General features: G+C 41.2%; 3 protein-coding genes across 5 annotated transcripts in view; 1 reads left to right on the plus strand and 2 right to left on the minus strand.

Moving 5' to 3' along the window:
* The window catches only part of TSGA10 (testis specific 10), a 140,221-nt gene extending 136,854 nt beyond the window's left edge, over window positions 1–3,367 (minus strand). Inside the window, exons 1-2 of the mRNA XM_053305724.1 lie at window positions 3,348–3,367; window positions 2,012–2,061 (exon numbers count right to left, since the gene is read on the minus strand). The gene's annotated coding sequence lies outside the window, so the exon portion shown is untranslated. The remainder of the gene's footprint in view (window positions 1–2,011; window positions 2,062–3,347) is intronic.
* Window positions 3,368–3,511: 144 nt separating this feature from the next.
* LIPT1 (lipoyltransferase 1) lies at window positions 3,512–6,192 on the plus strand. The gene is made up of 2 exons (XM_053305732.1): window positions 3,512–3,897; window positions 4,669–6,192. Exon 2 carries the CDS (start codon window positions 4,909–4,911, stop codon window positions 6,025–6,027), a length of 1,119 nt encoding a protein of 372 aa, XP_053161707.1. The 5' UTR covers window positions 3,512–3,897; window positions 4,669–4,908; the 3' UTR covers window positions 6,028–6,192.
* A 466-nt stretch (window positions 6,193–6,658) lies between these two features.
* MITD1 (microtubule interacting and trafficking domain containing 1) lies at window positions 6,659–14,326 on the minus strand. Of its 3 annotated transcripts, none has more exons than XM_053305733.1 (7): window positions 13,944–14,326; window positions 10,297–10,398; window positions 10,042–10,178; window positions 9,874–9,960; window positions 9,027–9,142; window positions 7,632–7,692; window positions 6,659–7,548 (listed from the first exon to the last, which is right to left on the minus strand). In XM_053305733.1, the coding sequence occupies exons 1-7, from the start codon at window positions 14,062–14,064 to the stop codon at window positions 7,453–7,455; spliced, it is 720 nt and encodes a 239-aa protein (XP_053161708.1). In that variant the 5' UTR covers window positions 14,065–14,326; the 3' UTR covers window positions 6,659–7,452. The 3 variants fall into 3 exon arrangements, with proteins under 3 accessions (XP_053161708.1, XP_053161710.1, XP_053161709.1); XM_053305735.1 differs by lacking the exon at window positions 13,944–14,326 and adding an exon at window positions 10,497–10,579; XM_053305734.1 differs by lacking the exon at window positions 7,632–7,692.
* Window positions 14,327–14,358: the final 32 nt, after the last annotated feature.

Below are 14,358 nucleotides of genomic sequence, written 5' to 3' on the forward strand. Positions count from 1 at the left end.
TGTTTTGTTTTTATTGTATTTATTTGTGTAAACCGCCTAGAGCCTTTTGAGTCAGGCGGTATATACATTAAATAAAAAAACCATCATCATGAGTGCCTTTCATCTCAAATCATATTAGTGAATTGACTTCCTTGAAAATTAGCATCATTTAAAAAAAAAGTAGAAGGATGGCCTTGAAAATGGAACACAATTACTGTATCAGCCTTCTCCAAGAGAATCCTTGGTTGAATACAATGCCCTATATAGTTTTTGCTGTGTGGGGCACTACTATTATACACCAGATACATTGGGCAGTACTATTTTTGTCTGTCCTAAGATACAGATGGCATAAACAACAGCCGTGTTAATTGCTATCTGTGGCAAAAGGTAACCTTGTGTTGTGTGATATAAGTTGCCCATGGTAAATGTGTTATTTGTGGTGTTGCTTACAGTGCATTTTCATTTTAATAGAATAAAGCATTTTTTTGCACCTTAATTTTTCTCTTAGCTACAAATGCACAGATGTTAGATTCAAACAAAAGTTAACTGAATTCTACAGTTATTCTAATTGATAAGGGTGTTTTTGTTCCTGCACAGGATTATACATCTGTTTAACTGAAGGACACCCTCACTGACGTTGCATTTCAAGATACGCTGGCACAATTTCTAGAATTTGCATGGTAACCACATAATGGGCAACTGTTGCAGTAAAACTAATACTCCAGTATCTATAATACAGAATGATGCAGATATTGGAATGACAGGTATAAATGACCATTTACTTCAAAGTACTGAGGAATCCAGGGCAGGAGCTATGACTAGTTTTTTCCAAACCACAGAAAAAAGGATACCTGAAAGGATACAAAATAATGCAGAAGCTCTCCCAGAAGCTTGTTCTAACAACTCTCAGAACTGTATTAAAGAAGATGATGGTTTGGAAATTACTGACGTTTGATGATATTAAAATGATTCAGAAATGTTATCCTGTCAAAATATGGTATCAGATGTTTCTACTTAGGAAAGGACCAAAACAATGTTTTAGAGCCAAATCACATGGAATTATCCACTATTTGTTTCAAATCCTGTTTTGTTTTGAATACTCTTTTTTATGAAAAAGTGTTCAAATTTTACTGTACAGATATCTACCTATTCCTGGAACATCACATCTTTGAAAAACAAAAATGTCATCATCCTGACAGTGCTGTATAATCTCCATGTGCCAGATCTCTATAAACTTGAAATATTTTGAAACAGCTGGGGAGGGCCGCCCTCCTCTCAGGAGCCCAGAGATTTTTTTGGATGTGTGTGTGAACATATTACCTTTCAAAGTTGTTGAAGGGGGGTGGCAGGAAACATCGCCTTATGTCCAGCAGCAACTCAAATACTGGCCTCAGTGGAGAGGAGGAGTGAGTGATCTTGTGCACAGCGGCAACCCAGCTGCCAGACTTGGTGGAGGGAGCAGCAGATGGATCTCATGCCCATCAGCAGCCAGATCCCGCACATGGTGAGAAGTGGCGGACAGACTTCGGGCCCAGCATCAACCCAGCTGCTGGGCATGGTAGAGGGACTGGCTCCTAGCCATTCCACTCAGTGGCAGTGGAGTGTGTGGGGGTGGGGGTGGGGCTCTCATAGGACCCAGAGGCAATCCACCTGTTGAGTGTGGGGGAGGGGTGGTGGTGGGTCTCACAACCAGCAGCAACCCAGCTGCTGGCCTCATTGGATGAGATGATGGCAACAGTTCAGGAGTAGGCATTGGGTAGCCTCCCCCCTAGTTATGGTTTACTGCCCTGCGGGGAAAAACCCATCTACATTTTAAAAAACCATGCAGTAGCCTAACCTACCTCACATGATTGTTGTGGGAATAAACAGAGCAATATACACCACTCTGGGATCCCTGAAGGAATAAATGTGAAAATAAACAAACAAAGCCCCACTTCCCAGATCTCACACAATGGTAAGGCAACTGTAAGAAGGGATTGCAAAAAGAAAGAAATTTCTTAATATAAAGCAAGTACTGTGAGTCAAAACATACCAGTCATAACAAGGATTGATGACGGCTTCAAAAATGATGACGGTTTTCTTCTATAAAAAGAGGTAATATCAAATCAGGAGTTGGGGGGGGCTGTTTCTGACTGGAGATTCCAGGAAATTAACAATCTCCTGGATATTTGAGAAGCAGCATTACAGGAAATTACAGGATCAATTATGTACCTACCATCACAGTTTAAATGTTGCCAAGATGCAAGAATGGGGGCATCAGCACGGTGCTGTTCAGATCTGTCAAGCAATATTGTCACTTTAATGAGTTGCTTCCCTTCCTGCCATCACTTTTTGGTCTCTTAGCAGACTTCATTTAGCAAATTAATCCCTGCATGGGTATTACTATGTGCTTAAAAGATCTGGGGCCCACACACAGCCCCCTTTTGATAATTAAACTCAATCATACCCCCTATGCAAAGATTAATTACATATGCTTTTAAAAGTCTCTAATATTATAATTCGAGCTGGCCTGGCCACAGAACATCTGCATCTCTAGTTCTCCCTTGTTTCTGGCCCCCCCTCCCTCGTTCGTTCTCGGCCTCTTGTTTTCAGCCCTCCCACCTTCTATTCGCTCTCCCCCACCTCTGAACTCTCCCTCCCTCCAATGTTTTTCTCTCTGGCCGGCTGCTTGTTCCAGCCGCCCCCTGCTTTCTTCCCCCACCTCCCCATTCTGCCGCCGCTCCCCTTTGCTGCTGCTGCTGCTGCTTCTTTCGCTTTCTCACCCCCTGCCGGGCCACTGCCTCCGCTTTCTCTCTCCGCCCACCTGCCTGCCCGTTCCTAACGGAGCTGGCAGTCATGTGGGCGGCTGCTTCGGAGCGGCTCCATCCCCTGAAGGGAATATCTTACAGTGCTCACCCTTCTAGTCTCCCTTTCATATGCAACCAGGGCGGACCCTGCTTAGCTAAGGGGACAACTCATGCTTGCTACCACAAGACCAGCTCTCCGCTCCTCATATATATATATACTTCTATACATACATTATTTAAAAGTGCATGCAGTTCAACAGAGCATAAGGTTTCTGCATGCTACTGAGTGCTGGATTTGAAACACGAGCACAATATAAGTAAATTGTTATTTCCTTGCATCCTTGGTGCTTTGTTGTATGGGGGATGTACGGTGTACTTCATTACAGGACTGTTGCAAGGCACGCTATTTCAGATTCGCCCCCGCTCTATGGACATAATATGCTGTATTATTAGCAAGGCAACGTTTTAAATATTTAAAAACGATCTAATCTTCTAAACACATGCACAACCTTCACATTTTTCAAGTTGAGTAAGCCTTGAGTTAAAAGGATAGGAACTTCTCTATTTGCCGAATGCCGATACCTTTTATATCCGGGTGGACGTACAACAGCAGCACGTGCTAAAACGAATGACAGAGAACGACAATTGAAATACATTGGTTCCTTCCAATGGCCATAAGGGTTTATTGAATATCCGGATCCGGATGATTACTGCACGGTATTAAACCCGAGGTGATTGGTTGGTTCCTTACACTTTTTTTAAAGGACCATTCCAAATAACGAAAAAGTATTGCCCTTCCAATTGATCACTAATCTGAAAACTACGCCAAAATCCTGGATTCCTCAGTTGTTTTCTATGGGCAGCTCTCATTTCTACCCTGAGGAGAAAGAAACGTAGAGGTTTAGAGATTCCTAGCTCTATAAGCAGATGCAGACCGCATGAAAAAGGTACGGCGCTACCTTTTATGCTGGCCCTATGGGCGTGTTCTAAAACGGAACTCAAAGCCGAGTTTTGTTGTGCGGACACGGAGAGATTTTTGGAAAGTCTTTGAGTCACAGCCGTAGGAAAGCATGGGTTAGTCGAAGGAGCTGTTTGTGGTCTGCATGGAGTTGTAGTGCGTCCTCCTACTTGGGTAAGAGCAGATTTCCATTCTATAACCGTAGCAACAGGCGCGCTGGTGGTGCTGTCTCAATGAAGGAACAGCGAAAGAAGGACAAGTGTATCCTTGCCCAGATCCATAACGGAAACTGTTGGTACTAGCTTTTCTGTGCCTTCAGTACTTTTGATGCAAACTCTTGCATGCCTTGCCTCTCCTATACTCAAAATGATGCCTATTACCACCCTCCCGCTGGCTGTATTGCAGAGCTGTAGTTGCAGCACCATCAGACGCTTGTGCCATAAAAACTTGTGACACCCTGCACCCTTTCCTGTAATAAGCTGATTTAATTACTCTTACTCCACTAATTTACCTTCACAAAAATCTTAACATAAAGAGCTATGCTTTGAAGGTTTTTGGGACAAGAGACAAGATGCCCCTACCAACCCTTCCTTTCTTTGTAAGGGTGGGTCTCTTTGTGATGTTGGAGTATCTTGTCAGCGCCAGCTATAGTAGCTGTCTTCATACAGTGCTATAGAAATTGAGTGCAGTATTCCCTTGCAAATAGCACTAGAAGCTTAATGCTCCATTGGTATTTAGGACTGGCCTCTAAGAAGCATACTCTGTAACTGACTAATCAATGTGAGAGAGAAAAACTTGTGTTTCATAGTATAAGATATCTGTGTTGAGCGAGTAATCCTTGATTACATAGTAAAGAGCTAAACTGATCAACATAAAACCACTAATGACCTAACCAAACCTCTTACATTTTGAACTTTTTGATCAATGAATATTATACTTCCTTAGGTTGTCAACAGTACACACAAGTGGAATTAGAAGTTTCTGAATCATCATTAGATCTTATAAAGTTCAGTCTACTCATCAAGTATGTAGTGCATTTAATAAAATCATCTGAACTGTTTTCAGAGCTTTTGAACAGGAAAAGCACATCAACATGATGATTTAAACAGATGTTTGTACTCAATGAGAGGACTATGCAAATCCTTCACCAGCCTTTAATGTTTGATAAATTTATTCCTCCAAAACATGATATTCCAATTATCACTGAAGAAATGTTTGCAGTTGTACTATATTTACAAGGTTCCAAATGTTGGCTTCAAATGGGCAACAAAAGGGGGGTTGATCCTGCAGTCTCTTTCCCAGGATGTTTACCAGAATTTGGCTTTAGAAGACTGGATCCATGATAACATGGATTTAGAGAACAGGCAAGTGCTTTTCCTATGGAGAAATTCTTCTACTGTAGTGATTGGTAGGCATCAGAATCCCTGGCAGGAATGCAACCTTCCTGTTATGAGACAGGAGGGTATAAAACTCGCTCGAAGAAGAAGTGGAGGAGGAACCGTTTATCATGATCTGGGCAACATCAATCTGACCTTCTTTACAACTAGGAAAAAGTATGAAAGAATGGAAAACTTACAACTGGTTGTTAGAGCATTAAAAGCCTTGCGACCCCAATTAGATGTGCAGGCCACTGAAAGGTATGATCTCTTACTGAATGGGATTTTTAAAATCTCAGGAACTGCTGCAAAACTAGGAAGAACTGTTGCTTACCACCACTGCACTTTGCTATGCAATGCTGATAAATTTATTTTATCATCTGTACTGAAGAGTCCTTACAGTGGGATAAAAAGCAATGCTACTCCCAGTGTACCGGCCTTCGTGAAAAATCTCTTTGAAGAAGATGCTACTTTAACTTGTGAGAAGCTCATGGATGCCATTGCTGAAGAGTATGCTGCACATCATCAAATTGGTAACCAGATCATCTTCATAGATCCAGCTGATGAAACAGAATTCTCTGGAATTAATAGTAAAGTCAAAAAACTGCAAGCCTGGGATTGGGTATATGGCAAAACTCCAAAGTTCAGTATTAGCACATGCTTCAATATAACAGATAAACAATCTTGCTTTGAAATGAAGATAAATATGGATGTAAAGAACGGCAAAATTGAAAGTTGCCATTTTGAAGTGCCTCAGTACTGGTTGCCATCAATCATGTGTGATGAACTAACAAGCAATCTTATTGGGATCAAGTTCTGTCCAAGTGAAACCACTGCAGTAGTAACTACCTTGCTGAGAACATGTACAGATTACAAGTTATACAGCAAGTGGAATCTCCTATGCGATATGTTGATAACATTAATGTGACTTCAGTAACAGACTGTTTCCTGATCATCACTGATGCCAGCACAAGCTAGCTCTCTTGCAGCATTTTAATCCTTGGCTGACCATGAGAATGTTGAGACTGGTGTATTGAATACTTAAATAAAATCTGAATTTAAGTCAATATGCTACTACAAGAAACATTTAAAACAGTTTCACGTTGGCTCTTTCCTATCGGTCACTATACTACAGTGGGGGGAGTTCACATTTTACATTTACATACCACTAGAGAGTTTAACAAACTGGTGAATATGTTCTGTAAGGCAACGCCATTGGTTCTGAACCATCTGGTTTTGCGGTATAGGGCTCATCCACTACTACTTCATATTGTGCAATCACACTTCCATGGGACTATGTTGATTATTTCCAATGGACATAGTGCCATGGAAATGCAGTAGTGCAATTTTAAGTAGCAGTAGATGAGCCCTGTTCTGGTACACTGTGGTCATTCCTTTAGACACCTGCAGGGGCAGTTCAGGATTGCCCCTGCATTGTATTGCCTTGTGAAACATGTCACCTACTGTTTATCATCATGTTTTCAAGTCCTAATATTACTTTATCAAGTTACTTCTAATAATTAGATCCTGCTACATTAACAATGTAATGCTATGCAAACTGCATTGAGAATTTTTATTAATTGAAAAGCTTCCATTTTTTAAATAATTTCAAACAATTATATCTCAGAGGTTCTTGTAACAGCTTATAAATATTAAAAATACAGCCATATTTAAATATGTATTTATATATTTATGAAAAACCATTTATTCAGTGACAGTCATAAGAACAATTGTCCTAAGAAGCGCAATTCATTCCTTTTGAATCCCAAGGAAACACAACATTCATGAAATATGGATGCCATACAATGTACTGCTTTTTCAGACTGGATTAACTCTCACATTGTGATCTTAAGTTCATTTATTTGGAAGTAAGTTCTTTGAAATAAATTGTTTTCAAGTAAATATTTACTATGTTGAATTACAGCTCCTCTAGCTTTTGAACAGGAAAAGTTAGCCACTATGTGGTATCCTGAGACAGCAAGCCCAAGCATAGAGGTTAATCTAGCAACTGATGTTCCCGGGAATGCCCATGCCTTCTTCCATTGCTTGTAGACTTCCTCAGGGCCCAATTATACTACACTTGTTCTAGGCTGTTGTGCCTCTTTTGGTTACTGTTCTTCAGAATACTGTTCATGCTCACCAGTAGTCTTGTGTTTCTCTGACCACACATTCTGTAAGCATTTGTGGCAGAAGTGGTTGCAGCATATCTGGCCCGTCCTTGCTCATTCAAGAAATTACCACATGATGTACAAAATTCAGATTATTTTATAAAAAGAACACATGGTAGATGTAGGTAAGATAGCTGAAACTTTAAAAACAACAACAGTAAGACTACTTGAAGTAGAGAATAAGGTCATGTTTTCTTTGTATGTTTGATGTGAAAGATGTCCACAGTAGTTTCGTGACATGGTCTCAAATCAAAGTCACAATATCCAAGGCAAAAACGACCCTAGGGAAGACATTTTTTAAAAAAAATCAAAACAATCCAGTGTATCAAATTTATTCAAAGCTGAAACAGACACACAGCCTCACCTGTGGTTTCTTAAAATAGTCAAGGCCTCTTCCAATCTTAATCACCCATCCATTGTTGAATCTGTTTAAGTGCAAAGAAGATGTTTTCCCCCAAAGATATTATAAGCTATAGACATACATTACTGGCAGTGTTCCCTCTAACAGGAACTCTCAGATGTTGTTCACTATAACTCCCAGCATCCCTGGCTGCAATTGCCTTGGGCTGGGGATTATGGGAGTTGTAGTCTACAACATCTGGGAATCTCTGTTAGAGGGAACACTGATTACTAGATAAAAGTACTGTTCAAAACATGCATCATTCAGATTTGGAGCTAACCTCACCTAGGAATTCTGATCATTACTTAAATTGTTCCTATACTTTAATATAAAATTTGAAATATTAAAAACTATGTGATCCGGTAAATGGAACCCTAGGATTGGGAGACCTGGATCCAAACCCCTACTTCGCCATGGACACAGCCTTGGCCAAGCTGCTGCCTGCCTTTTCTCATAAACTGGAACCAGATTCAGGTTATGTGCCCTACATAACAGGATTGTTAAGGTAAACGAGAGAGAAAATAAAGCATCTTACGTACAAAATGTGCTGCTAAGTATTTGGTCATCATGACTCACTGATGTAACTGATAATAACCCCTTATAACTTGGCAAAGAGGCACCTTTTAAGGTGGTGATTCTCTTTATTTAGCAGGGGGAGAGTAACTGGCCCTATCTACCCCCCCAGCACAGTACCTCCAGTGACTGTTGCTGGTGTCTGTCATGTTTCTTTTTAGATTGTGAGCCCTTTGGGGACAAGGATCCATCTTATTTATTTGCTGTTTCTCTATGTAAACCGCCCTGAGCCATTTTTGGAAGGGCAGTATAGATATTGAATGAATGAATAAAGAATTGTCACTTTGCAATTCTGCCTTTAGCTTTAAGTATTTTGGTGGAATGAGGCACTGTGCCCTAGTTCATACATTTACCAGGATATACTCTCAATACACAAAGTGGATGAGTGGTGCGAGCCCCTCCCCTTATGCACACAGACGGGGAAGGCGATTGTGCAAGACCAGCCATATTGGTCTCTGTTCCTATGTACCTACTTCACATAGGCATGTTACCTGCCCTAGTAAGTGTATGAACTGGGGGCACTACAACAGTAGATGAAAGAGGTACTGCTATTCAAATAGACCATTTGCCTGCTCTTTCTATACCTAGTAGGACTTCAGTTTCACCCCACAGAAGATGAGAATAATTGGCAAATGGACAATTTGAACAAGGCTGACCATTGTTTCATCCTGCCTTGGACCTCTTGAAGGTAGTTATAGTCCAGAACTGGCAACCCTGATGTACTTAATATAGGTTGCCAAAATAAATGTTGAATACTGGTAGGTATTTTACTCGTGTGTCACAAACCTTATTTCTCGATCATGTATAGAAGGAGAGTAGGATACATCCAATGTTACGCCATAATCTTTCAGGGACTGTTGTATCTCTTCTAGAACACTCATCTGTTGAGTCTTTCCATTGCCCTGTTAAGATTTTTCCCATTAAAAATAAAAAGGTACAATCAAAACATGTGGCAACTTCAGGTTACAGACACAGGTCTCTAAATGACTAAGTATATTTACTATTTTCACTTTTATCAATGTAGACGTAAAACATTTCTTATGAAGGGGAGCATATGTGTTCTTTTTTTTTTTAGCTTAAGTACAAGAGAAAATGAGTTCTGTCAATGTGCAAAAGGTAAAATAGATTCTGAACATAGTCCCAGGTATGCCCACTCTCAATTATGAATGCTCATCCAGTCTTGCAAATATAAGTCTATAAAGGTTACTAGCCCATCTACCCATGCACACACTTCACCAGTTGTAGCACATTAATGGCCTGAAAGACAAGAGAACCAACTCTTTAATTCACAAACACTTCTTAGCCAGATCACCTAGAAGGAAGTCTTACCACAGGCAACAAGGCATGTGACTATTTACAAATTTGTTCTTACTCCTGAGCAGGCAGTAAACATACCAATTTTATCTGTCATTTTGTTACTCTTACTACCGAATTATCTGTAAATTGTTTTTCCTAATAGCAAATGTGACTAAAGTAGAATGAAAAGAAGATAGCATCTTCATTTCAGAACCATTTTATTAGAGCTAGCAAAAAAAACCCTCTCTGAAAACAGCAAGACGTTTGTTGTTCCTATTGTGGTTATAATTGTTTCACTTCAACAAATAGACAACAGGTTTTTAAAATAAACACTTACTTCATCATAAGAGGTAAGAAGGTGGATAGTTCTCACTTTGCATGGTCCCTTAACAAGCATTTCACAGAATCGTAAAAAGTTGTACAACTGTAAACAATTAAATAGGGTTAATTTTTGATTTTGATATGGACAAAGTATTTGGCCTGCATTTAACTAACAATGTCTTACCTGATGAACTTGCCTAATATAAGGGTCCTCAATCCAAACCTCTGACACAGTTTCACTAAGATATTGTTGAAATAGCTTTTCATAGCTGAAGCCTTTTGTGTTTTCTTCAATTTTAATTTGTTTGTGGTACTTTCCATCTAAAAACAAGAAAGCTTATTTTTAACGAAGAGATGGTTATATCTTGATATGTATTTTTCCAGTCTCAGTGAAGTACTTCATGACCATATGAAAGAAACTTACATTACTGTTCCATACCTTCCTTCTCTTTCTCAATATATTTCTTAATATCTTCAGCTCTGTTCATGTAACTTGATATTTTTTCTCTGTAATGAGCCTTTTTCTTCTCATCCTTTGTAGCTGCAAAAAGAAGATATTGTTCATGAAGGATGGTGAAAAAAACCTAGTCCTTTTAATTAACCCAGTTTCTTCCCTTCAGTTAGGACCTGCATACACACAGGAAGGGTCCTAACAATGGTGCAAGGGTAGAAGTAATGCTTCTGTGTTGAGGCCCAGTACCCAGCTATAACGCAGCAGCAGTAGTAATCTCAGCTAAAACAGAACTAGCAGTATCCACCTGGCTTTTTCCTGGACTCTTACATGAAGGCATTTTGTTGAAAACTGTTGCAACTGTGAACAATGCAGCAATCAGGAATTATGCGTTCTGGGATCCTTCAGATATGGAAATCACAGATGCAGTGTGCCTCCAGAAGATCAGACCTGACAATGAGGAGGTCAGTGCAATACGAAGATGGGGTCTTAGCTCAGTGGGAGCACCTGTTTCGCATGCAGACAGTAGGGATGTGCACAGAACCGAGGCGGGGCGGTTTGAAGGCAGCAGGGGTCTCCCTTTAAGAGAGGGAGGAGGGTGCACTTACCCCTCCTGCCAGTGTGGGTTTTTTTTAACAGCCCATCGGGGCGGCAGAGTACCTCCCTGTTGCCCTCATCTTCCGGATATGACCGGAAGTTGCTGATGCGCTGGAAGACAAGGGCAACGGGGCGGCAGGGAGGTATGTTGCTGCCCCAATGGGCTGTTAAAAAAACCCACACTGGCAGGGGGGAAGCAGCAGGAGGGGTAAGTGCACCCTCCCCCCGCTGCCTTCGAACCAGTGGAACCACCAGTTCTGTGCACATCCCTAGCACACGGTCCCAGGTTAGATTTATTTAGTTAGATTTTTATACCACCTTTCATTAAAACAATCTCAAGGCAGTTTACAAAGCATTTAAAACAATATAAAACTGTAAAGCAGTTACAATAAAAATATTAAATTGGAATATAACAATAGAAATCTAATTAAAAGTTTTTAAAAACATACACAACAGGACTATAAAATACCGGACAGCAGCAATAAAAACAACACTCATATAAAAGCCTGGGTAAACCTGGCATCTCCAGGTAGGGCTTGGAAATAGGGATGTGCATTTACTAGTTTGTAGACTCCCAGGAGGCGGGGGGGGGTTACCTTTAAGGAGCAGGGAGGGTATCCTCCCTGTCAGCCCTCCTGTTGTTGGACTACAGCTCTCATCATCCCCAGCCACAATGGCCAGTCATCGGGGTGATGGGAGTTGTAGTCCAACATTTGCAAGAGAGCCAAAGTTCTGCAGCCCTGAGTTACACAATAAATCTGGCTGGTCATTCTGTGGAAACAAAGAGCTGGAAAAGGCAGAGCTTTAATCTTTTCCAGCAAACTTGTCCTTATTGAGGTCTACGGGTTTATTTCAGTTGACAAGTGGGGAGGATTACTACAAAATAATAATGGTACCCTTCCCTTCCCTGCCCTGCCACTTTTCCCCTGCCGGCGCTCTCCCCCAAAGCGTTGGCACAGGGCTGTAGAGTACCTCCCTGCAGCCCCGTTCAGCATTGTACCAGAAATGGTTGATGTGCATGCACCAATGCTTTTGGGGAGAGCGCTGGCAGGGGGGAAGTGGCAGGGCAGAGATGGGCATCCTCCCTACCCCTTAAAGGTAACCCCCCCCCCAAACCAGCTCGAACACCGGCTTTCCAAACTGGTTTGGAGCTCCAGAAAAGGAGCACCGAACCGGTTCATGCACATTCCTACTGGGAAAGACTCTTGCCTGAAGCCTTGGAGAGCCAGCCAGTTAATGTAGACAATACTGAGCTAGATGGACCAATGCTCTGACACGTATAAGGCAGCTTCCTATGTTCCTATCTCAATTAGGGCTCCTATCACAATACTGGAAAAGGCGGCAGTATGCACAAGCCACTTAAACTGTAAGTAGTTGCATTTTACATTGGGAACCCTGCTAATTTCTGTTCACGTAAGGGTACCTCAGAACTGGGGAAAGTTCAGGTAAGGGCAACTAAAACAATCCAGAAGTTGGAGTACCTTCTGTACATGGATTAGTTAAAAATATGACTAATTGTACAGAAAAAAGTTCTGCTCTGTTCAGTAGGGCTTATCTTCCAACCAAACATGCTTAGGAGTAATGCATCTTTACTTGGAAGCAAGTCCCATTGAGATTATCAGGGCTTCTGAAGAAACCTAGATGGGATTGAGCTGCGAGTGAAGGATATGCTAGAAGTTTACAGAATTCTGGGGAAAGGTTCATTTTTCTCTCTTTCACATAATACTTGAACTTAGTACTTCAATGAAACTGAGGTGCGAAAAAGTACTTTTTCACAAATTATCAAACTTTATGCAGAATTCACCACAAGATGTGGAGATCCCCCAGCTGGGATTAGTAAATATATTTTCTGGAGTCAATACAGGTGTATCATCGAAAAAATTAGTAGTGTTTATGGTAACTGTTGCCAGGTTAGCTATAGCCAAGCACTGGAAAAATCAAAACATGTCGTTGGATATCTGGTACAAGAACTTATGGCATATGGTGATTTCAGAAAAACTACCCCATATTGTTTGGTCCTGTGCAAACCAGACCACATAACTCTTTTTATGTAATCTGGTCAGATTTCATTTTTTACACCAATTAAGAGAATTATGGTTGTTTGCTTAACCCAGACATTATTAGAGTATGGAGGGATTGATGAATTGGGGTTTGTTGTATGATGTTGTGCTGTTCTAATAAAGTTTTTATTAAAAGAGGGGGAGGGAGAAGATGTGGAGATGGACAGTAGGATGTATGATTATAAGGAATGGTTCAAATATATGGAGAACAGATCTATCAACCATGCATGCCATGATCACTAAAGGATAGATATTACTGACAGGATAAGCACTTTCATTCAAAGTTTTCTCCACACAGGAAACCATAAGGGAGAGGAGTTGTAGCTTGGTTTTCTATGTGGATGTATTTTTATTGCACATAAATTCATGCAAGCCCCCTGCTGCAATCTGAAATAGTACATTCTTAGTACTATTTACTACTTAGTACAGCTTACTACTTCAGTGAGAACTGAGCCTAAATAAAAGCCTTCAGGCAGCACAGCTGTGAACATCAATTGCTGGGAACAGGTAACATGGAAAGGACATTGCTTTCATACCATTTTTGTGAGCTTTGGAGAGGCTATTGTTTTAGTTTGGGATGATTATTGCTTTATTTGTTTTAATGCCTGTGTAAGTCGTCCTGAGGGTCTCTATCTCAGAGCTGCAAAAGCGGGGCATCAGTTAAAGCTGCATAACTTCGGTCCTCCTGTTGTTGGACTACAGCTCTCATCATCCCCAGCCACAGTGGCCATTCATCGGGGTGATGGGAGTTGTAGTCCAACATTTGCAAGAGAGCCAAAGTTCTGCAGCCCTGAGTTACACAATAAATCTGGCTGGTCGTTCTATGGAAACAAAGAGCTGGAAAAGGCGGAGCTTTAATCTTTTCCAGCAAACTTGTCCTTATTGAGGTCTACGGGTTTATTTCAGTTTACGAGTGGGGAGGATTACTACTACAGAATAATAATGGTCCTCTGTCCGGGCTGGAAGTTAAATCCTCACCTTTAAGCACCCGCAGCAGGAGGTCAATCCCTTCCTGGTAGCAAATGAGCGACTCTTGGAAACGAGATGCAGAGTCCAGTTCCACCGCCCGCTTCAGCACTGACACCGCTGGTTCCTCCATTGCAGCCGGGAAGAGATCCCAACATTAGGGTTGGGAATCCTCTTTGTAGATGGTGGAGTTACGCACAACCACAACTTGCTCCACAACAAGACAGGCTGATTTCCGGTATACAATATACGAGTCCAAAGAGAAACGATACAAATAATCTCACACACCTCAATCCGTCACGTGATTTCTAGGAACTGGAAACTGAAACCTACCCATCCATCGAATGGGCGGGCGGAAGACTAGACCATAGACATAAGAAATGGCTAGAGCTCCCTTTACCCCAGGTTTCTTCAAAGGCGGAACTTT

This window comes from Hemicordylus capensis, chromosome 3 (assembly GCF_027244095.1).
Source record: "Hemicordylus capensis ecotype Gifberg chromosome 3, rHemCap1.1.pri, whole genome shotgun sequence".
Lineage (NCBI taxonomy): Eukaryota > Metazoa > Chordata > Lepidosauria > Squamata > Cordylidae > Hemicordylus > Hemicordylus capensis.